The 24,954-nt window shown below is 40.4% G+C and overlaps 1 protein-coding gene across 1 annotated transcript in view; it reads right to left on the bottom strand.

Annotated features, from left to right (window-relative positions):
- ano1a (anoctamin 1, calcium activated chloride channel a) overlaps window positions 1-20,005 on the bottom strand; it is a 40,257-nt gene extending 20,252 nt beyond the window's left edge. The window contains exons 1-10 of the mRNA XM_071544213.1: window positions 19,710-20,005; window positions 12,014-12,112; window positions 10,380-10,531; window positions 7,992-8,046; window positions 7,032-7,083; window positions 6,462-6,517; window positions 5,936-5,977; window positions 3,607-3,671; window positions 2,500-2,634; window positions 1,013-1,173 (exon numbers count right to left, since the gene is read on the bottom strand). Coding sequence (XP_071400314.1) covers window positions 1,013-1,173; window positions 2,500-2,634; window positions 3,607-3,671; window positions 5,936-5,977; window positions 6,462-6,517; window positions 7,032-7,083; window positions 7,992-8,046; window positions 10,380-10,531; window positions 12,014-12,112; window positions 19,710-19,868 — 976 coding nt within the window. The 5' untranslated portion in view covers window positions 19,869-20,005. The remainder of the gene's footprint in view (window positions 1-1,012; window positions 1,174-2,499; window positions 2,635-3,606; window positions 3,672-5,935; window positions 5,978-6,461; window positions 6,518-7,031; window positions 7,084-7,991; window positions 8,047-10,379; window positions 10,532-12,013; window positions 12,113-19,709) is intronic.
- Window positions 20,006-24,954: the final 4,949 nt, after the last annotated feature.

Genomic DNA, 24,954 nt, shown 5'->3' with positions numbered 1-24,954 from the left:
TATTCAGTTGTAGGGGACACTCTGGGATACATTAGGCAAGAACAAAACAAGAACAAAACAAAATAAAATAGAATTAAAAAAAAATCAGGCAGGTTTGCAGGTTTCATAGACTGTTTGTATGTAGCTGTGGTCAGGGAGGAACTGGCTGATAGCCAATGTCTAATAAAAGTAACATTGGCAAACTGATATATCTGTCTTGCCCTAATTGAAACAGCTTGCACAGTGACCTAATTAAAGGAATATTTCACCTCCAGAGCAATTCCACAGCAGTCAACCTCCAGCATTAATGTGTTTCACTACCAGCAATAATTGCAAACAATTGATTCCTGAAAAGTGTGATCCTTATCCAGAATTCAACAATATTACCTGGTGACTATGGATCTCAGGAGCAGCCAATATTGTTGTTGAAGTTTAATCATTACATTGTATGCTTTTCTAAAGCTCTTTTCTGAATTTCGAGGACTGAGGTATGGAGAAAATCATATTTGAGTAGTTCTTAAAACAATGATTTCAAGCACCTGTAGCTTTGACAAACTGCACCTATGTGTCCATGTGTGTTTAGTGGGGACAGACTGATATATCAGGCTGATATTGGCCCTTTAATAAAATCAGGATATTGGCCAGCCACTGCCAATACGATGGAGGTGAGGACATGATGTTACTCAACAGCTTCAGGGTGTCAGATGTAAAAGCAGTGGTGAAACCTGTCTTACCCTGCCTCACCCTGCCTTAAGGATCTGCTATTAAAGCACAAAGTGTCCCATGATGGTCTAAATGCTGTTTGAGAGGATTTTCCACCCTGACAAGAATAAAACTCTGGGGGAAACATTGAATGCTTGTCATTTCTCAGAAATGTTTTGTCATGAAAATGGTCAAATTGAAAGGTATTGAATATTGGCACAAAATAACAGCTACCGGCATCTTCATTCCAAAAATATCTGTATCTGTATGAGCCTTCAAAAGCCCATGTCTAGGCTACTACAGGTATGCCAGGATGTGAATGTCTTCTTACCCCAGAGGGCCATGAAGATGGAGAAGAAGACGGTGGCTGGGTTGTCGAAGAGGTGGCTGGCCCGGGCCGTCCCGCAGGCCGTCACCAGCTTCCAGTAGCTGCAGGCCCGGTCGCACAGCGGACACATGGTGATGTTGTTCCTGGGATCACATATCTCCATACTGGGAAAGACATGATGGAGGGAGGGGAGCAGGGGAAGAGAGCACAGTGAAGGTGGTGAGGGATCAGAGCAATGGTACGATCAAACTGTTTAGGTTCAGGTTATGTGGTAATATTAATTCCCCCCCCCCCAAAAAAGCCCAGAAAAATTGCCTTATCCTTGTTTATGCACAGCCAGTGTGGTTGGCCTATAGGACTACTGTGCTAAAAATACATCTCTGTATTTAGGGTAACACAAAATTATCTCTATTTCATTGCTGAAAAACAGAGTTATCAGAGTTAACAGAAAATGTTAAGATATCCTCCTTTCCTCCTTTCGTCACTCTGTCCAGGTTCTTTGACAGTATTTCCCCAATTTCCCTGCTGGAATCCTTAAAGTTTCATCTAATCTCATATGGTACACTGTTTTAGGCGAGGTATAAATACTTAATAATGATTCATTTGTTTACGTTTGATATGTCTTAGTCACCGACTTGTGTTGTAAAGTCTGTAATGACTTGTTGTAGCAATAAACTGCAAGGGTGTGTTTATGTGTACAGTATGACTAGGTAGGGTCATTTAGAGGTCGGTGTGGAAGCCTGCTTTTTACTGTAAAGAACATGAACATAGACACATATGAGGTCACCGAGGTCCAGATCACGATGATTTTTAATGTTGAAAAAGTTAAGTATTTTTGAATGTTTACATTTCTACTACTGTAAGCTGCAGGAGCTTTTGGATATCATTAATAACTGTTGTGGCATGTTGTTAATCTCTTAATTAAACTGGGCTGAAGTTGATTTCCCACTGCAAATGCACTGAGCATCGACTGAAGGCTACTGTCTATTAGATGTCACAGGCTTCCCCAGTTGTTTGTTTGAACTTATCAGACCATGTATTCACCACTTTGTTTGGACTATTTGTTTGTATTCATCTATGCAGAATAAATACCATACAATGATTTAATGAATTTCCAACTTTTTCTATGCATATTTTAATAATCCATCAACATTTGAATTCACTTTGGCTGCTGTGGAAATGGAGAGTGACAAGATTGTCAAGTGACACACACACACACACACACACACACACACACACACACACACACACAGAGTAGCTAAAGGAAAACAGAAATATGTAATTTTTTCCAAACTAATCTAATAACTTCGGTCACCAAAACTGTGCATTTCAGGGGTGCAATGCAAAAAATTCTCCCATTCACACCCACGCCTAATTACAGGAAAAAAACATAACGTATCTGGGGGGGATGAGATTTCATGAGGATGTGTGTGTGTGTGTGTGTGTGTGTGTGTGTGCGTGTGTGTGTGTGTGTGTGTGCGTGTGTGTACCTAGGTATGTCATCATCTACAGTGGCGCAGCCATAGAGGAACACAATGACTCCCACGATGGCGGCAGGGATCAGCATCTGTGTGTAGACGCCCAACCAGGCAAAGTACAGTCCAACCTTCTCCCCAAAATACTTCCTGTGGGGGGAGATGACACAGCATTAAAGGTGCTACATGTAGCATTGTAAACATCCATATGTCATTTTCAAATTAATTGTGATACCTATGTATAATTACCATACATATATAAGACCTTGGTTGAGACGATCTGCAACGCCTGTCTCCACACCACCCTCTTCCTGTTTTATGTCATAAAGCAATCTCCCTTTGTGCTGTACAGCAATACAGCAGATTTCCCACTAAATCTGACCAGGTGGCACACAATCTAAAACACATTGCAGAGGCCAGTAGAGGCTGCCAATCTACTTGCCGGTTGTCCCCTTTGTTTATAATGCACTGTACTGTTTATTACACTGTAGTGTATTGCATAACTATACAACAATGTTTCAACTTAATGTGGTAATGATTTATTCATGTGCTATCCTCAACCACCCAACCACACAATTAATTGCATGTGGAAATGCATTAAAAGGAATGCTTTATGACTGGAATGAAGGGATATAATAGATGTAGCAGAGTGAGGAAATATAGCCACTAATTTGACACTCCACTGGTTTCTGTTGCAACCTTAGAAGTGTCCCAGTGCAGGGGATGGTTTTATGATTTCAATAAAACAAATAATGCTTTATGAAGGTTGTGCATCACCTCACTCATTATCCGTAACCTCCACATCAGCCTTTAGAGGGAGTTGGGAAAGATAAAAAACTACTCCAGATTCTGCTCACATTCTCCATCTTGTTTCCTGGACCAACATTACAGTACAAGTACAAGACTATTTATTCTGTAAAGGGAAATCAATTGGCACAAACCCCCCTGGTGAAGGTCAGCCTTCCACTCTTGCTTACAAGCAGGTGGAACATAGAGTAGCTGATGTTAGTGTGGAGATTACTTTAGGACACCCGGCCTTTGGAGGACATGTGATCTGTGGTTGGGGAAATGCCTCTGCAATTCACCTGATGGGTGTGACAAGACCAATGCCTTGGATCTGACCTGATGAGTCCAATGGGCTGGTACTTGTAGAAGACGCTGTAGCTGGCCCACTCCTCGTACAGCAGCTGTGGAGAGGAAGAGGAGGAGAGGAAGGCATTTATGGACCATTGCTCACTATTTTTGACCAAAAAAACAAACAAACACTAAAACTCTTCAATGAAACCCAGAATCCATGCGTACTTGTGGGAATCCGATCAAAATGTCACGTTAGAATTAATTATTAATCAAAATTTTTTTTTTTAAACACATTTTGATCTTTTTAACACATTTTAAAAGCTTCAATAGATACACTATTACAAGAAAACAAAAGTGTCAAGCTTAAAGATTAATTGATTTCTGGTATTGGATTTAGTATTGGTGAAATTCTTTAGTACCTATATTGAATTTTAACCTGGACTTGCCCCAATATCCCATTGTACTCTCCCTAAATGAGATTCTAGTAGTCATGCTTGGTTTGAGGTAGCTATTGATATCTTTGAAATATGGGGAATATTGGTATATAAAATGTAAGATATATATATATTTATGGTGGCTAGATTTTACAGTTTTATCATGTGAGAAATCAGCAATAAAATCAGATTTAAAAATGTACTATTTAATATAGAGTGTAAGGAATGATAATTGGACACACATGTGACACTGAATTGCTCCAACCATGAGGCTTTGACTGACAGATGATAATTATTAAAGCAGCATGGATACTTTGTGTGTGTGTGTGTGTGTGTGTGTGCACGCCAGTGTGTGTGTGTGCTCCAGGGTGAACCATGCAGCGTGTGATCACATACTGCTCTAAGATAGTGTCCTGTATTGAAAATGCCCTACAATTTACAACTGATCTGTGCAGTCAAAGCGCTTATTGATTCCGGTAGGCAGGGAACGAATAAATCACTCTGAACCGAGAAATGTTCACAAGCACACACACACACACACACACACACACACACACCGCAATCCACAGACTGAGGCAAAAAAATTAAGGCTTTTAATCATGGCAGGCAGGCCCAGCGGAGCTTTTCGATGGCAGATTCATAGCAGATTGAGAGCAGCACAGAACACTGCGCTGCATCTTCAACCGTTCAACTTTATGATCTGAGATCAGTCGCTCAGGCGATCAGCGACAATTCAAAACCCTCTCCAGCCTCGGAGGGGGAATTCCTCAATCATCTGCAGTGCGTGAAAACCATTTTCTCTAACATGAGCTCGCTAAGCTTGCCTGCACACCAATCAGCCAACACCTGATGAAAACCTGTTCCTCACACACACACACACACACACACACTCACACACACACACTGTATATGCACATATGTAGGATTGGGGATATATTTGCTTTCACCGTGGAGGCTTTTTGAAAGCAGCAGGCTGAAGCTTTTCTAATGCTTGAGAACAGCAGAAGGGGAATTATAAGGCTGTTGCCTTAGTGACACAGCCTACAGTATAATTATGGAGAGTGTTAGCAGCGGAGGGCGGCAGAAAATGACTTCAGACTCGGCATGAGCTCTTATTTTCTTTCTCATTCTCCTTATTTACTCATTCCTGTACAATTCGTGGCAAAAGCTCAAAAACTCAAAAATACTGTCACACCTTTCAATCTACAATGTTTAAGAACAACTTGTTTTTTTTCTCTTATGTTAATGCTGTGACCTGAACCGCTGCATTTTTATTTTTAAGTTTTAACTTTTCAGGCTGACATAAATTTTTATGAGGTAAATGCAGAGTTAACATCAAGGTAAAGTAGTGTAAAATCAATTTAAGTGATATGAGGATAAGTTTTTTAAGGGGTAAAAAGCATAAATCAATGCTTTCATCTTTAATCTTATCATCAAGTCATTATTGCTGATGTAGGCAGGTTCAGTTTTGGAACTATTTCCTGTGAGCAACCATGTATTCATCCGCTGCACAGTAATTTTCAGTTTTACATAGTCTTGCATCACCCACCACCTTCAACTCCTATTGAGGCAGCTAAAGTGCTGAAGTGTTAGCATGGAGCGTGACAGCCAACGATTTACCGGGGACACACGGATGATTTTGGTGTCCATGTTCTCACCACTTAACGGCTAAACTGACCAACAGGACAATTTCCCAAAACCTTGATGTATTCCTTTACCAAGGCTAGAATTCACCACTTATAAGACAGTGAAACATGCACAAATTAAACTGTGACAATTGTATTTGTAAAAGTTTCTCACGGTTTTGGCATGAGATGAGGTGATTTAACACAATAAATCAGCATCTTTCTATGTATTGATTGCTGTGTTGTAAGGAGCATTTGCTTATGGATTGAAAGTATTGATGCTGACTGATTCAATCTATTGACTGATGGACTTACCTTCCTGTCGTTGGTTTCTGTATTCACCCCCTCGATGTCTCCCTGTAACATTCATGCACACACACACGCGCATACACACACACACACACACACCACACAGTTTACATCAACGTTTGAATGAATACACTTTGTTCATCTTTGAACTGACATACAACATCGTCACTTAAACTGACACCAACTCCTCAGCCAAGTTGTATTATATAATATAAGCTGTTCTTGGTTTGTGTATTGCTATATGAACTTTGTTTTTATCTATTGAACCTTACTATGATGAAAAATGCATTTAATGGCAAATTAGAAATTGGTGTTTGTCAGAAACCTGAGGGCAATTCTTTCTCAATTCCAGTCACAAAGTGGATTTTCAACAAAAATGATCAAAGCACTTTATATGAAATGCTTTGCACTCTTCACACCAGAAGTTTCACTGAGATTGAACAGTCCTCTTGATAATTAAACAGCAATTTGTCAACTTTTTCTCAAGCCCGCCAGGGAGAGGAGGCCAGGAAGAGCTGATGGCGACACTCACATCGTGCAGTGGGTAAGCAGCGGTGTAGACGCCGTTGGCTAGGAGACTGGTGATTCCTGTAAGAAGTCATTTTCAGCAGGATTAATATTCGAGCAGGCGATGCACGAAGCAACAAGACCCAGCAGATCAGCTCTGGAGGAAGATGCATTGTGTTTCCAGTGATAAATGACAAGATACATTTCCCCTCTGGATTTATAACACACAAGGCTGGATGGTGGTCGATTTACAATTCTGCAAAGATGCATGACACTTACATGTGAGGGGCGGCGTTTCCCAAGACACCTCAAGCTTCGTCATGGGATTTTTGCTGTTTTTTTATTAATAACAACTCTATTGTGGAGCCGCTCAATAAACCATTGGGCTTTCTTGGTGCTTAAAATATGTCCTGTTTCATTTCTTTTTTTTTTTTCCTCAGCTTTATATTTGCTTTGAAATTTATGCCCAAATAAATAAACATGAACATTTTTCCTTTCCTAAACTGTGGATTACAATGCACTCTAATGAAAACAGGATCCAGATTAATTTCTACTGATGTATCCCTTGTATCAGAGATATAGGGATAATCCTTACCCATTGAGTATTTGGCTCTGGTGCACCTTGTCCGTTTCAACACCTCATAGACCTGAGGATAAAAGAAGACATGAAAAATGGATGGAAAGATAAAAGAAAAGAGCCGCTGCCGGTCTCATAGCAGAAGGCTTTCCATTCCCCGCACAAATCAAATCACCTCACTTTGTCCTGAAAGTGTGAAAAAATTGTGATGCAGCCGATGTAGGAGGTGGATGTTTACTTGTATAATAGCGCAGGTGACATTTTATTCATTGTTTGGGGGGAAATGAGAGGAGGGTGATTGATGGAGACAAATTGCTGGTTGAAAAATAATCTCCCTCTGTGTCGTACTGCTCTGAATTTCCCATCCTTCCCCTTAGAGAGGACTCTGTCCGAGTCGCGGCTGATCAGACCGCTGCAGAACAGAGAGCACTCCAGTCTCCTCCGTAATGGGGTTTTATTGATGTTTCTATTGAGAAGTAAAGCTTGTCAAGTGCTCAGCTGGGAGCCAGGCAAATGCAATTCTGATTGAGGAGCTGAATCCAATAAGGAGGAGTCAATCACATCCCCCCGATCTTTAATTAAGTAGTGTGGTCAAAGTGTGTGTGTGTGTGTGTCTGTTAACAATGCAGCAGATGCGTGGATAGAAGATTGGCTGAATGAGGCACAGAATTTATTAGTTTTTCATACTAAGCAAATAGAGTCACATTATAACCAAGACCCCTATTTGAGAAAACTGCACCCCAGGGACCCCAGGGTGTCAGCTCTTTGGTTTTAGATCTGTGTAGAAATGCATATTTCTCCATATTGAAGGAGTGAAAATTACAGCTATCAATATTCTTATGCATGCTACCATCGCGCTAACTTCTAGTAAATGACATAACAGTGGAATTAAACTCCTGTTCATTTAGGTGGGGCCCTCGTGGGGCCTCCTGAAGGACCCCACTTTACAACCGTTAATCTACCACATCCAGTACTTACTATGGAGCTCCTGGTCTTGCTGTCAAAGAATTTGTCCCTGTCAGATAGATCAAACCTGGCAAGGAAGAGCAAAACAGACCTGGTTTTAATCGCAGATCCCTCCCAGAGCCATGCACTCCAGCACAAAGTGTACAAATCACATTACAGATGGTGATGGATACAGTGAGATAAAAGGCACTGGACCAGTAAGTAAGGTGCAAGATTTGTATGTAAATATACACCTGTCTAATCAGCAAAAATCACAACGTGGGGCTGCAACAGAGAAGAGAGTCTCATTCCCACTAATTGAGATGCTCTAGATGCATTTGCCCAAATTAAATTCTGGTGTATTTTTCTTATTCCTGCAAATACCCAGCCTCACAAAGACGACGTGATATCATGTTGAGAGATTTCCAGCACAGCTACAATGGAGTTTGATAGCAGAGAATGTTTCAGCTGTCTAAAACAACAACGGTAAACGTCAAAGAACAAAAGCTTCTTTCTGGACCAAACATTTTGCACCGACATTCAACAATCACACAAGGAGAAACGCATTGTAGAAGAGGCAGAGAGACCAATTTCTACCAGTTTACTGGCATCACTTGCATGATTTCTGGGTATTGAAATTCAAACACTTCTAAACAGTTACCTCTCACTGCCATTTACAGCCGCCAACGTGTGTCACCTAGTCAACTAGTGCAGCTTTAAATATAAAATATTAGCATGTACCAGAGCAAACTGCATAGACGCGGCAACTGCAACCTAGCTTCTCATTGCATCAAAAAGCTTAGATGTCAAAAGGTGTGTGCATTCCTTAAAAACTATTTCACAAGAAAATATAGGAAGAGGTGTCTGAGAGGGCGTTTAAAGAACAAACACATTGTCATAGCCAGAAGTAATATCTTGTGATGTCTGCTGGTGAATATGAATTTGCTTCCTTTGCAGTTTACATAATCTTTTTTGCATTTTTTTTTTTTAACATTTTATATAATCTTTTCTTTTTCACGAACACCATAAACAAATAGGCTGTTATACTGTGTTTTAAAAATTGATTAGGAATAGGTGATTGGGAAGATGTGTAGAGAGTGATCTGCTAGCTGTTAGTCAGAGCTGTAAATATAGCTGCCTACTGCCCACTCTCTCCTCCATACATCACAACAGGCATTCTTACACATCCTACTGTCCTACTGATATTTATGCTAAGACAATGTTCTTCACTGGATCACTGCTTTAATTTCAAAGTGACTTTATTGATTTTATTCATGTTCACCGTCTACAGTAAATCAAATTGGTGAATCTACAGGTATCTGCTTTATTTGCTGTCCTTATTTTCAAAAGCCTCCAACACAATGTTGATTAAACCTACATTCTCCTTCTGATTCAATCTAGCTGTGTTTCCCCTCTGGGAAGGAGAGCTGAGGAATGGGAGCTCCAGCAGAACACAGCAGAAAGCATCATGCTTTAGCTTTATAGCGAGGTTGATAGACTCTCGTTGGGCTGGTTTTTCAGGCCAAATTACATCCCTCAGGTCTGTTCAAAGCTATTATTTCCCTGTGTGGACACAATAATAAACAACCCTGGAGCAGTGATGGGTGCCTGGAACCAATTTGATCCCATTTATTTCACCTCAGCTCAGTCGTGATACACTATGAAATATGGAACCAGCTGAAGGCTTTGAACAATTACAGTTAATTGTTACCCCGCATTCATCAATCATCATGCATAAATAGCTCTGCTATGTGTGATGCGCCAATGCTGAGTGACTAAAATTTTTTACAAATAATTAAAGCAAACGATAATGAATCATGCTGCTTGCAAGAGGAAAATTTGTGATGTGAAATTGCATTACAAATACCTTTGCACTACACTCATTCACTTGCAAACTCTAAGTCATTTGAATTGTTTATGAAACAAAGTATTCGGTTGAGTGAATTCACTAAGTAGGCTACTTGATGAGAGAGAAATATTTAAATCCAGAATGAAATGTAGGTTACGTTTGCACTGGTATGAAGCAATTAGCCACTCACTCTATAATGAGTTTTAGTTCTACAAACATTTTTCAGAGGCTGAAATAATTTCATTTGTTAAATTAAACGACAGTTTTTCTGGCTAAGTCATGTCAGACTGAAGCCCAGTGAATAAGGCAAGTGGTGAGAGAGGATGAAGATAATATTATGAAGCCTAGCACTCTTGCTATAGCTGAAAAAATACAGTCCAGCGATACTAAGTTATCTAGGTTAACTAGTTAGCTAGCTGAGCTTCCAAGTTCAGGCTAGCCATACTAGCCAATAGCTGTCGAGGTAAGCTAGTTAGCTAGCTGCTGATTTTCCAACATCATGAATGAATGTAAGAAAAAAGTCATTTCTATTTGTATTTATATTTTGACCAGACGAAAGACACTTTACTCACAGATGCTGCTTCTCTCTGGAGAAAGGGTGGGAAAGTGGTTTGACGCTTTGCGGCCGGTTGGCCTCCACGTTGGGGTGGAGAGGAGCTGTGACTTTGTGAATGAACAGCCTGATCTTCTCCACCACATTACTGCCCTGTTTCACCTCATATACCTGCAGAGGAGGCAAGAAAGACAAGTTCACTTGGCATTTAGGGAACTCTGCATTTGGGGTTCAACTAATATGGGTTGTTAAAGGCTGATACCAACACTGATATTTTTGGATTTATTTTTGTCAGGGTAGAAAAGCCCCTGATATAGAATTTAGACCATGGGACACTAAAACTTTCCATTGTAGTATTACTCAGTTCTACAATAAATAGCCTATGTGATCAAACTGCACACACACACAATGTAAATGTTTAGTAAAAGGCTAATATCAGTCCGATGTATGGGTCCAACCCTATAATGCAGATGTCTTCCTTGAACTCTTCTAGGTCCATTTACAAGAACTATGAATGTCCTTTTCACACTGACTTAGAAACAGCCAGTGTGTGGTGAAAAATCTTTACTTTTCACAATGACCTTTGGTAAGCAGTATAGACAATCGTCATGTGCAGAACAAAGAATGACTGCAAAGGGCTTCAGCAACCCCAGCGGCTATCAATATTAAAAATGCATACACTGCTGTAAGGCACATTGGAACAAAGCATCCACTAAAATTATATATTCGACAATTTCTGGCAGTATCACTGCAAAGACTTTGTGTTAATGGCTAGTAGCACAATATTGCCATGTTATTGCTCCAGATTTTTCTCCACATTTCCACCAGTGGTCCAAGGCACAGTGTGTGTTGTGGTGGGAAGCTGTGAACACAGAGGTGAGCGTGATGGCTGGACTGGAGAAAGATGCTGACAAACTCACACGTTTGCAGTCTGACAGGCGGACAGCCACTGAAGTGTGTGTGTGTGTTCTTTTATTTCCATACTTATGAAGACCAAATGTCATCACAAGCATAGAAATATGAGAAGAATCCCCCAAACTGATGCCCGTTCTCTGCTCCTCACTTCTTTAAAAGTCTAGTTTAGGATTCAGTTTTGGGTTTCGTTTCCATAATACAAATGTAATCAATCAAACTGCATCATATCCATCATATTGGAGGTGACTGGACCATATCCCATTTTTAATAAAAGGCCAATATCGCTGAACTGATAACCCCACTCTGTATAATTGAATTTTCAGAATAATGCCAGAATAGATTACACTGCATGCACCAAAACCACCATTATTGAATAAAGTAAATTGTAGTGAGATTCCTTGGCGAATGCAAGAGAGATTGTACATGAAGACACTTCACAAATATGTTTTGTGATTATTCATGCAATTTGTATCCCCAATGGAATTAAACCAAATGCTCATTAGAAGGGAGGTTAAAATGGTCGCAGCAAAATGGCACCATACGGGCATTGTAACACCACATGAAAGAAAAGGACAGGCCAATAGGAAAGATCAGTATTCACACTTTAGGTCACCTAGAGCTCTGAGCAACTATGGGCCATATGACGGAGCCTCAGGGCAACAAGAAAAGCTACAGTAATTAAATATTCATTTGATGTATAGATACAGAAATGGCCAGAGATACTGATGGGTTGACTACCTTCTTGGTGGGCATCTTGAGCTTCATGAACTCAGCCTCTCGACAGAGGACCTTCCAGGGTGCATGGATCTTCAGGAAGCCGATTCCAGGGATCTTACTCTGGAATTCAAACAAAGAATCGGATGTTAAAAAACTATGGTATGCTGGCTATGAAAGCTTTAAATAAGTACGTGACAGTAAATCCCCTTTGCCTACATATATTTATAGTAAGGAAATAAAATGTGTGAACCATCGCTATGAATGACACTTGCCTTGGTTAACATATGGAAACATACCATTCCAGCTGGCACAATGGCATGCTGCTTTTCTGACTTGACAGATTTTAATCCTTCCTGTGTGTTACGCTCAGAGGAAAAACCTCTGCATCCACTTGAGCATAAATCCACGTCTATATGGCTGGATATGAAATTCTCTCTGCAGGCCTCTACTGTTATGTAAAGCCACTCATACACTCCCAGACTCACTTCACATCCTTCAGCTCAAAACACTGACCCGTCTGGATACAGAAATACATAATAACCGATCCAAACTAGCTTGCTAATATATCACAGACTTTCTGCATATATATCAATATCAGATAAAAACTCCAATAGATCTGTCTGCTGATTATAAACAATGGCTGATTAAATTTGATGAGGTTAGATTAAACTTAAATGAAATAGGGTTGTTGCAGCAGCCAACAGTGGTAAAGCTTTATATTACAGCCCACTAATTACGGTGCAACTAGTTTGTAATTATGGGGTACTAATAAAATAACAATGTTGTAGTTACAGGGTAATAAAACAAGAAGTCTGGCAAGGGGTAACAATTTTGTAATTATGAGAGATTTATAAGGCAGTTATGGTGTAACTGTTTTCGTAATTACTGCATACTTACATAAATAATTACAGGGTACAATAACGTAATTAGGGGGGACTAAACTAATATTATCGGTGCTTAAAGGTTCATGCGCTGAAAAAAGGCCATTGTAAAGTGCTGCCCATGTTTCTATTAACTACATGGGTTAATGCACAGGTTTTTCTGGAAGAAAATAATTCTACACCTGAAAAGGTAAATTGAAGATGAATAACTTTTCTTTTTATTTTCCTAAATTATCCCTTCAGATATGATAATAGTATATGTACTAGTAATATATAATAGTAGTAGGTAGTAGTAAGATTGGAGTGAGCTAACTTGTGGCTTAAAACAGTTAAAGTACAATAGGAATTTGCAATTAAAAAGATGTTTTCCGCATAAAAAATATGGTATCTTAATATAAGTTCCAAATATTCAGTTATGTGTTTTTTAATCGTGTGTAGTTTATAAACCATGTATGAAGCAAAACATCTCTGTCATCAAAGTTTACTGGAGCCTGAGTTTCATCTGATGCATCATAATGCAGCTGGACAGAATGCAGCAGAGTTCATAGAATTTAGAATGTCAGAGTCACAAAGGAGCGATTGTCCTGAACACAGACTCAGACTCGAAGTTTCATCTCTGATCGCTGTTCACCTGCACATTGACACAGAAAACTCACGTTGCATTCATTTGGAGAGACATCAACAATATCTACCTTTTAGAAAGGAAAACATGGAGAGTGATTTCCACCTTGGTAAGCCACATGTATTTATAATTTTATTACTTAACAGACAAAGATTAGTACAGAGGATTTTGCTGAACAGACAAACAAGAGACAAAGTAAGAGTAAATTCACAGTTAGATTTGTTGTTGAAACAAAACTATGATGAAAGGCAAAAGATGAACCTATGATGAAGCATGTTGACCTTGAATGAAGCTACATCAGGTGGCCTCATGGTTATTTGATTATTAAGATGTTGCTGTTGCATTTTTTTCAGCATCCATGCAAATGGTCGCTCGACTCAACGCCCTTAATGACGATCGCCATGAAAACATCAACTGCATGTTTGCAAAAGTCCTGAATAAGGAGCAGTACCTTTATGCTGAAGCCTCTAGTTTCTCTGGAGTTCCTGCTGAGCTCGACTGTGATCTTTCACCTCAGTCTGCTGTTGGTCTCGGCTCCAAACCTGCTTGTGGATTTGAGATCCTCAATATATGGGAACCAATAGCCAGCACAGCTTCATCAGTATACAAACTTCTCTTGGATATGGACAAAGGAGACCTTCCTCCCACAGAGAAAGAGTCTCCTCTCATGACCGAAGACACAGTGTTAGGTAATGCTGGAGCATCCATCCACCCAGCTCAGCATGTTGAGGCTCAATCCAACCTGCTCCGCCTTGTTGAGGCTCCATCCCATGAGGCTCAAATGACTGATGACTTCAAACTCATTGAGAGATTGAGGCTGCTTCAGCACTCCCCCTTTGGTTTTGATGATGACTACCACCTGGAGGCAGTTGGAAAGAGATGCCTTTATGCTCCCCCAGGTGACTCATCTGGATTTGTGGCTGACTGCTGCTCACCCTGTGGATCCACTCTGGGCTGCCTGGATGAGTGGGAGCCACTGGTCAAATCCCACTTTGACTTGGAGAAGGAGGGATTTGGTGAGGAGCTCTTCTACGCTTCATCACATCTCTCTAGATTTGTAGTTGACTGCTCCCCACAGCATGGGCCATCTCTGGACCATCTTGACAAATGGGAACCTGTTGTCAGCAGTACTGATTCTCACCTGATGCAGTTCCTCTCAGTCCTCCTGGAGGAGGAGGAACTTGGTAAAAAGCACATCTATGCTTCCTCATCAGTGAGTTCTACATTTATGGCTGCCTGCGCTGCACACCATGCCCCTACTCAAGATCATCTTGATGAATGGGAGCCAATCGTCAGAGCTGATTCTAAACTGATGCTGTTCCTCCAGGACTTGAAGGGGGAGGAAGAACAAAGTCCTTTTTTCAAAAGGGAAACGGTCAACTCTTGTCCACAGACTGAGGCCGCTGCTGAAAGCTCTGTCACCGTCCTGCATCAACCTGAATGTTGTGAGGGAACAAAAGTCACTGTCCTCTCTGCTGGACCTGACAGTAACTCCACCTCAGAGGAGGCTCTCCCCGTCTCTCTTGCTGAATACACCCTGATTCACCTGCTTAAGGAAGGATCATCCAACCTGCTTCAGGAGTCCCAGGCTACAGCCATCCAGGTTGAGGTCAAAGCTCCACCAAGCCTTGTGGTTGAAACTGTAAAGGACACCAAGGATCTGTCCTGTCTGACCCTGGAAAAAACACTTTCCTCCGTCCAGCTGGTCAAACCTACAGGACCTCAGAGTTCCAGTGCCAAAGACAGCCTGTCAACAAAACCAAAGAAGAAGAAGCGTGGCTTCTTTTCTTGGCTATCCCGCATATTCCGGGGGAAGAACAAGAAATCTGCTGACAACATGGCTGCAACAGCAGAGACGCCGCTCCAACAGACCTGCCAAACAGAAGCAGATGAGCCAAAGCCCTGCTTGAACTGCCTCTCATCTGCAGTCCACTTCTGAACTGCTGTCGTCTTCCTATCCACTTTACACAATTGAACAACTGAATCATTTTATTTGAATACATTTATTTGCACACTAGTGTTATAGTGTCTTTGCGCATTTCTTCAAAACTCAACTTTATTCCTGCAGTTATGGGTAACCTGTAGCCTAAAGCAGTGAAAGTGTAATGGAATTAGCAAATATATGTTGGCCATTAACATTTTCTATACCTCTATTACTGACAATATAAGCAATATGTATTCTAAATGTGGCTGTTTTTTCACTGAGTCAGTTTTGCTTTTAATATACCACTTGTTTTCTGTAAAAAACAAAACAAAACAAAACAAAAACACATAAAATTATTATTATTATGGTAAGGGTAAATCCCGATCTCCGGTTCTCAGACACGTTAGCAGTGTCCTGCTAGTTTGCCATCTAGCTATTGAGTGGGAGGCTGCTTGGACAGTGGAGTCACTCATTCAAGTTAGCAGCATAGGTAAACAAAACTGCTATCAAAACCAAAATAGTGAAGCTTTTACTTTTCAGGTATTATCATTACATCATCAGTTAATATATTATAGCCCTTACAAATTAATCACAGTAAATGTAATAATGTGATGCTTATATTTTGCTAAGTTATTACATTATGAGCTTTTTTCTAAGTGTGTAAGAACCTCGGAATGATCAAGCTGCCTTTGGATTTCGCCTGAAACCACAAGTCTTATGTCATATTCACAGGCTTGTTCATGCACTCATTAAACATCAGTCAGAAAGGATGATTCACTTTGGAAACGGTTATTTGTCTTCCTTTATCTGCAGAAAAGTGACAAGAGATTGACAAGACGCTCTGTTCCTCCAGCAGTGAAGACAAAGCTAAACCCCCCCTCGTATTCATGCCTGCAATCACGTAGCAAACACACACTGGTGACACAAGAGCTAACTGGAATATAATGTTTTTATGAGATAAGATAGAACAATAAACATGATAATCTCTACTTAATGGTCTGAAGAGCAGTTCAAAGATATGGACTAAACAAAGAGTAGAAAAAAGTTTAGCTGGCTGTCAGAACAGAAGATCAGAGCTGGATGAGAATAACCAACTGAGATGAGTCAGTTCTGCCGTTAAAAAGTGACTGACCCTCGTAGCTATTAAGAAAAAAGATGACGTTGAATGCACTAAAAAGATAAATAGAGCAAATATAACTTTTGTTTTCTTTTAACTTCAACTAGATCAAAACCGATAAAATGAACTAAAATAGTTTTAAGTGTGTGACTTGACTGGATCTGTGCAAAAACATGGTTTAATTATTTCAGTTTGATGGAAATTAGTCATTTGGGTGCCTCAACACATTTGAAATGCATTGCCATCATAAGTGAAAAGTATATAAATTTAAAATGAATCCTTCAATTTATTCTATTTCTATTTGAGTCAATTTCATAAATTATAATACTTAAAGTAGAAAAACTTACTAACTTAAACTCTAATTTAGTGAAAATTGGTCCTACAACTGAAATACGTAACCCTTGCAAATAACCCAAAATATTTTGAGTGTCAATGTGAATATAATATGTATGAGTGGTGTGTCACCAAAACAAGCTCTGCCTTTCTGTTTCTCACAGTTCTAAAGACCTAAATGAAAGAATAAGGTAAATAAAGTCACCAACTAAAAATCTTTCAAGGAATCACTTCAACAATGTTTAATGTTTAATGTTGAAATTTCTTTGACTATCGGCCACACTGATAAGGTCAATAGTCCATTCGTCTATACTGATAGGTGTATAAGACTATTGATTAAATAGTCGTTTACAAAGCATGTCTGCACACCCAGACACTTTCTGTACATAAATGGCCTTCTGCAAGGTGCTAACATGGGTATGACATCATGTATATTTGCTGTAAATTCACATATTTGTTTTCTTCATATTGTAATTTTTTACATATTGCATATATTTAAATGTTTTCCACTTATTTCATACTGCATATATTTCATATTTTTGGTATACTTTAATTCCTTACATATTCTTAATTATATTTTATTTTTATTTGCTGTATCCTATTATATCTGTTGTTGCAACTGCTCAGTTTCCCCACATTAAAGTTTCATTTCATCTTATTTCTCTGAAATATATGCAAACGGCCCATCTGGAACGTCCCATCACCTTATGCAACTCTCTCAAGCAGCATCTGTTATCGACTACGCACAGCTTCACACTGAGCCCTGTCATCAAGCTGTGTCCATATGTACAACGTAATGAACTATTCTGATCTCCCTCCACACTGCTTGACCCTGATATCACACCTCTATTGAGTCGAGAAGAAAGATAGGCCTCTCTCCATCTCCATCGATCTGGACTCTACAGGCCTCGCTCAAGACAGAACTGATCGATGGAATAATGAATACAATGCCTGTCTATAGCTCACACTCTATTTTCTTAATCTGATCCTAAATGTACCAGATGCAAGCTCACAAATAAAAGACGCTGATTATTATTATAGACGACAAGCGATCACTCATCTGGTGTCATGGAAGATAATCGGGAAAAATCATTACACTGACAACAGCAGGGCAACATATTGATCTTTCCAGCAGCAGGAGGTAGAATAGGGGTTTGTTAGCTGGTAATGGAAATCAAAGGTAAAGTGAAACAGCGCAAACAGCATAATAGGAGGGACTGGTATTCAAATTTGTCTCTCGCACACATACAATTTCTCAGGAGATCCAGGCCAATCACTGTCACGTTCTCCACCATCAATCACATATACCTGCCACTGCCACCCCCCAAGGCACACACACAATGTCCACAGTAGAGCTGGAGACTGTGGTTGAGGAAGAGGTTAACAGCCAATTCAAAGTAATTCTAGCTAACAGTCTTCTACAGTAAGTAAGTAATTTATTTTTATTATTTAAGTGTCATGCACCAAAAGGTGCCCAGCCAGCATGGGCTTACAAGACACTACAAACATAACAAACAAGAGCAATAACATAGTGAGAGCAAAAGAACAAATATAACACACCTCCATAAATGTCAAACAATGTCAAACCAAATATGAACACAATCCTGCTCCTTAGACATTAAAGCTATAAAACATAACTTAGGCACATCTGAGGCACAGACTGTGCCTTTAACACATCAAACATAAAGTGTCCTCCTACGCTGTTGGTAGGCATTTAAAACAAACTGAGCTAGGTGAAACACTTTGTCTGTAAACAGTTACTGAAGTCTACATTCATCAGACATAGAAAACAAATCAGGACATTCTGCAGACAGTTTACGGAAAAGCCTATAGCTAAGATTGTGACATAATGGACAATAGAACAAAAAGTGCATTTCATTTTCGACCTCTCCCAGATCACACAGGTGACATTTTCTAGTCTCCTCTGGAATTTCTACAAGGTATGAAAACGTGCCACTGCGTGACAGTAATTGCCACAGATTTTTATATTTCAACCTCCATTCTGAAAAATACGCTTTTTCCACCGTCAAGTACTGATGTTTCCTTGACAGCTATAACAATACCCACAAGCCTAGCTAGCTCCCGACCAATCAAATGATCAGGGGAGATCTGTGTCCTACGGCAAGGAAGATGACGAGTGTTAGCAGAGTTGAAAATCATTACGAATCTGGACATAGAGAGCAGTCATGTTATATTATATGATATGTAGAAGCTAGATAATAAACCAACTAGTCAGGCGTGTCACTGTTGTCGCTGTCGACTGTATTGTCTCTGGTTCTTCCAGCAGACTAGACACTTAAATTATGGAACTTCCATTTCCCAGCTAAGGTTGTCATGAACCCAGTCTTAGACCCTTAACATTTTAGCATTTTTTAGTTTAGCTGTTTGTCTTCCCTGGTACATTCTAGGAATGATTGAATGAGTGGAACCTCATAGAAGCAGCTATTTAGGGGCTCAGTTGGTGGCTCAGGTGGCTCAGTTGGCCAAGGTGCATATCATTTACCCACAATGCCCTGCGTTCGAAGCTGTCCTGTGACCTGTTGCATGTCATGCGTCCCTTTCTCTCTCCTGTCTTTCCTGTCAGTTTCAACTGTCAACTGTCATATAAATCCAAAAGCCGCAAAAATGATCTTCAAGAAAATGCTGCAAAAATTATCTTTCAAGAAAAGAACCCTGGTATTTTTAAATATCTATGCGACAAATTAATCGGCAAAAAATACTTCTGGCACTTGGGTGAAGTCAGGATTACCACATGACATTAAGGCTTTACAGTTTTCCTGCTGTAAACCCTCTCCCCTCTCCCCTCTCCCCTCTCCCCTCTCCCCTCTCCCCTCTCTCACCCCTTCGTCCTTCTCCAGCTCCAGGCCCATCTCCAGGAGGTTTTCCTCAAACTCCTCCCGCCGGAAGCGCTTGTCGTCCTCGTGGTAGTCGGTCCGCTGCTCCTTGGCGGCGATCTCCGGGTCTTCCTTGGGCTGCAGCGGGGCCCGGCTGCCCCTCATGCTCAGGCTTCTCCGAAGCCGCCGGATGATGGTGTTGTCGACGAACCGGGAGGACTGGCGGCGAACGCTGCCGGGCTTCTGGATTTGGTAGGTCAGGACGTAGTCCACTCGCCGCCGGCCGTCAGAGAAGTACGGGCCTAGCCGAGGACACCGGAAGGAGCCGTCATCCGAATAGAGAGAGTTCAGTGGCTGCAGGCAAGAGAGGCAGAGAGTGAGTATAGACTAATGTATAGAAACATCATAACAACAGAAACAGGTATAGAAACAGGCTGACTCAGGGGGAGGTGAGGCAGAATCTCACTTTTCAATACTCTGTGACAGATATGACAAGACATAAGATTGACTTACTTTGACAGAATAAGTCACATATACCCCGAGTTTGACAATCTCCCCAGTCTTTAAAAAGTTCCTACTCATAAGGTGAAAGTCAGGGCGCTGGGAGCTTTCAGAGTTTCTGGCAGATGGTGGAAGGAGTGAAAGGCCGATGGAAAATAAACAAAACTTCCAACATGTTTATCCGCTTAAGTACAACCAAAGACACAGGAGGCAGCAGGGTTTATGGGAAATGTGGTCTAAATTTGAGAAACACTAACAATATATCAAGATGGAGGCTGCCAATTGTCATATCAAGATATCAACTATGATATACTGATGTTTAAAAATTAAATATTTAAAGGAAATAGGGTGAATGAGGAATAATATTGCAGATGCCTAATCTGTTGTTTCAGTTGTTATTGTTCTACATTGAATGTCATGGTTTTTTGTCAACTTCTGCTTTGGAAATGTATGGAAGTTCTGATTCTGATAAAGCACCCATTGTACTGAACTGACCTGAGAGAGAGGGGTGGGTTAACTTAGACAGGAGTAACAGCCTGGTTCATGGTGATCGTTTGGAGAGAGTTGAGGTGGAGAAGCCGGTTTAAATAACCAAGGAGAAAGAGAGGTGAGAGGAGGAAGAAAATGGAAAGGGAGAGGAGTGGAAAGAAAAAAAAAAAACAATGAAAAAACTGATGGATAGAGTGAGAGATGGAGGTGGTGAGGGAGAAGTAGACATAACTTAACTCATGCTATTCATTTTCTTCACTATATCTGCCTCATGGTACACTGGACTAATGGACTCCTGGGCACTTTATACACTTAGGCTGTCACAATATAATACCATTTATTGTCTCCAGAGAATTCACAAGGCCGGTACAGAAAACATAGTGCACATCATACACAACATCGTGTACAACAGGGGGCAACATATAACACATTAACGAGCATGTGCCTCTACAGCTGAACCATGCTGTATGCCACACTGATTAAATATTAAATATACATAGATAGTGTCTGTAGAGTGATATGCGTACTCTAACATCTATTTATGTTTTGCAGTTTCCCATTGCACTGAATCGAGTTGTCCTGTACCACTGTATACTATGAAAACCTGATACGCAGTATAATTGAATTGGCCAATATGATTGAATTGGCCAGTAAATTGTGATCTATTGTAGTCTTTGGTCATCAAAACATAGGTGTAAACATATTTGTCTCAATCCTATCATGGTCAGTTCAGCACATAGGGAGGAAAATCCATTTGCTGGTAATGACAGAAAGAAAAATGGCTGTCATGGCTGATCTGGACCATGTCTGCGATGGCTCCAATTCTGAAAATGTTCAATGCATCCTCAAAGATTTGATGGATTGACTCAGGCTCTACTATCCACAGTATTCAGACAATATGTTACATGCCTTTCCTCAGTAAAACGCACATCCAGACAAGTTGCAGACTTAGTTGTGGCTAGAAAATAGTTAGTTATTACGAATCATACACTTCTCTCCCCATGTACAGTACAAACCTTTTATTACATGGTGCTAAACTTTTCTTAGGGTGTTACAATCACTTAAAAGATCATTAAATCGTAGTACAACACAGTTTAAGAGCCTTAAATCCTGTTTTTTGAGGCGTAAACATGGTTATATCTCTTCTGTACAGTGAATAACATTAAGCCTGTACTTAATTTCATCATTTCAGAAAGGCAGAAAATCCTTGTTGCACTGCCCTCTATGTGCTGAAACTTTTGACCATGTTGCACTTCTGGCCACCCCTCAATTTTGGAAATTTAAAAAATGTACTCATTGAAAACCCCTTTTTGTTCCAACAAATTATTCAATCTTGAGTCATGGCAACCCCCGCTACTCAGTCAGGCTAGTGGGCAGTTCTACTTAACTTCTAGCACATACTGCCACTTGACTTTAAGCCAATTCTCCTTGCCATTGCACCAGTTGCTGCGAGAGAGGTAAAAAAAAAAAAGGAAGCAAAGCTACCCAAGTGAGAAACAGGAAAACAGAAGTTTTGTTGACAACTTTTTAGACCAGCAACAGCAGGGGCTCTATGGATCGTATTGTCTGTTCACCACTTTTGGTCACGTGGGTGAAAGTGTGCCGCAGGGCGTTAGACTGCAGACTCTCAATCAGGAGACTGGTGTTCGATTCCCGGCAGGGACGCTTCCACAAAATTCAATGTCGCGGGGCTGTTAGACTCTTAGTCTTGTTTCATCACGGAATCAATTGCGGCTAGTGTTTGCTGCTAGGAATATTACTACTGCCTCTGTGCTCAGAGAGCTCCAGTGAAGCAAACGTTAGGTCCACTGCCAACACCAAGAGCAACAATGATGGTGAGTATGCTGCCGTGCCAACAGATGCTCAGAGCCAAATACAAGAAATTGTAGGAATACTGATAGTAATGATGAAGATGAGGAGAATGATGACCAGCATCACTACATGGTGAATAACACCATAAGTCTTTCCTCAGTCAGGAGAGATCAGCTCCAGTGGTCTTGTCAGCACACGACCCTTGCCATGGAACATCAGCCCCTGTATGCATGCTTTGCTCAGCCCCAACTTGAAGGTAACCTAGGGCCCACCCAGCCACTAAGTCTGTCCCTGCGTCCAGCTGATGGTAGTGATAGGAAGGAAAAGAGAGCAAGTTTTTCCAGTCGAGAAAAAGTGAGAGTCGGGCCCCTTACTCAAAACCTCTCAAAAAGTCTTGTGGCTGAATTGCATTATGGACTTTTGGCTCCAATGCTGGTGGTGAAAGTATCTCTGCCCCTTCTACGATGGATTTTTTTTTTTCCCTTTATGACATCAAGTGGTCTATGTTTGACCAGTTATAAGAAATAAGAATAATACACCACCAAACAACAAAGTGGACCCAGAAATGCAACTTACATTGCCAGTAGCTGGATTTTCTTTCTTTAAACACTTAAGTATATTAGTTACTACTGATCCTGTTCTTACTAATGGCTCATTAATTAATTTATTCTTAATCAATGTGACTCAGCTCTCCAGTGACCTTAGGAATTTGCTGAAATATAAATGTGTGGATATTCAGTGGTCAGTGTGGGGAAGAGGTGAGATGAATAATCTCTTATATAAGCATATCAAAATCGTGCCTATCCCTTCATGCCTATCATGCCTATCAATCATCCACCTGCACAAAGATCCACAATATCAAAACTGTAAACTTTTAAATTATTTTTTTAGGGGTGCTGTGCACACACAGAGTAGGGATATTCAACTTTTTTGCATTATTATGGGGAAGGGTCAAATTAGTCAATTGCACTCTATCATATTATTTTCATGTTAATTCAGCTTCTATCATTTAATTTCCATATTAAAGGTATAGTTCGGTTTTTGGGGAATTTCTCCTAATTATCCAGAGTCAGACAAACTCATGGATGCCTTTTTTTTCATGTCTCTGTGTGCAGTTTGAAGGTATGGGAACGGTTAGCTTAGCTCAATTGCTGGAAGTATTGTGAACACGTATTTCTCTCACTTTTCATGCACAACAGAGCCCGTATTTGCATTTTGAGACTTATTTCATTACATTTCAGGAAATCAGGCTGTGCAGAACAATAATATTGTTATATCACTCAAGCCTACGTACGACTTAGTTGTCCCAACAGGACTGAAATATGGCTAATTTCTGTGCTGTTTTTGATTGGGAACTGACCATTTCATCACAGATACATCTGATTGACTTTGTGTTTAGATAATGTCAGTTTATTAGCTAAGCTGGTTAGCTAACCATCACTGTATTGTTGGTAACACATCTGGTTTGCAGTGGAAAATGTATAGGCTATTGAAGCCATTAGTAGCTAATGCCTAGTTTTTGCATGTTATTGGTTGCTTTGCTAAATTAGCCTGCTGGCCAAGTAGCTAGCTAACAAAGGCAAAAACTAGTTCTTGTTCAGTTTAACTGAGCTGACTCTTCTCAAGCTACAACTCAGAATATTTTGGAGTAGAGACTAGAGCTAAAGACAGTTTACTGTGTCACAGTAACCTACATTTGGAATTGAATCCATCTTATCAGACTATTCACTTTCACTTTTACCTTCTTTTCCAAGCCTGGTTGTTATAAATTTGGACATTATTTGCACCCAGCCAATTCCTCTCCTTGGGTAGACCTCATATCCATTTTACCAACACAGCACACAGGAGAGCACAACCATGCAACAACACTGTTGGCTATTTATATTCAACATGGCGGATGTGATTTTAGTGCAATTCTCCAAAAAGCCCTGCCTCTGACCTAGTCAAGTCTTATCCATCTGATTACAGCTCTAAGCGCTGTGAACTGCCAGTTGATAAAGCAAACTGGAGGCTATTTGTAGCCCTGCTAGCTCTGTGAGTGTGTTGCAATGGCTGAGGCTATAGTAACACACTTCTGTGGGCTATCTGACAAAACAGCGACGTATGCAGTAGTTACCCACACACACACACACACACACACACACACACACTTAAACACACTCAACTACTTCCATTGACCCTGGAGGAGCACACATAAAACCGGCTGGCTGTTTATCACACTGTATAAATCCTTGTTGTTAAATCTTTGTTTTAAGATTAGATTACAGTAGAAGAAAATGTTATGATCCACATAGGGAAACTGGGTCATTGCAGCAGCAAATAGTAGAAGGATACAGCGGGGGAAAAATAGAAGATAGACAGAAAAATAGAATATAAACAACTGTGGGTTTATATGCGCAGTCAACAATTTCAACAGTTATTACATACAGATGTTACTAACAGTAATGAC

This window comes from Centroberyx affinis, unplaced genomic scaffold (genome assembly GCF_046629955.1).
Source record: "Centroberyx affinis isolate AG114_WGS23_722 - 3 ecotype Tasmania unplaced genomic scaffold, CSIRO-AGI_Caff_v1 ptg004492l_1, whole genome shotgun sequence".
Taxonomy (NCBI): domain Eukaryota; kingdom Metazoa; phylum Chordata; class Actinopteri; order Beryciformes; family Berycidae; genus Centroberyx; species Centroberyx affinis.
The sequence above is the reverse complement of the archived record's forward strand: the minus strand, read 5'-3'. Positions and strand labels throughout refer to the sequence as shown.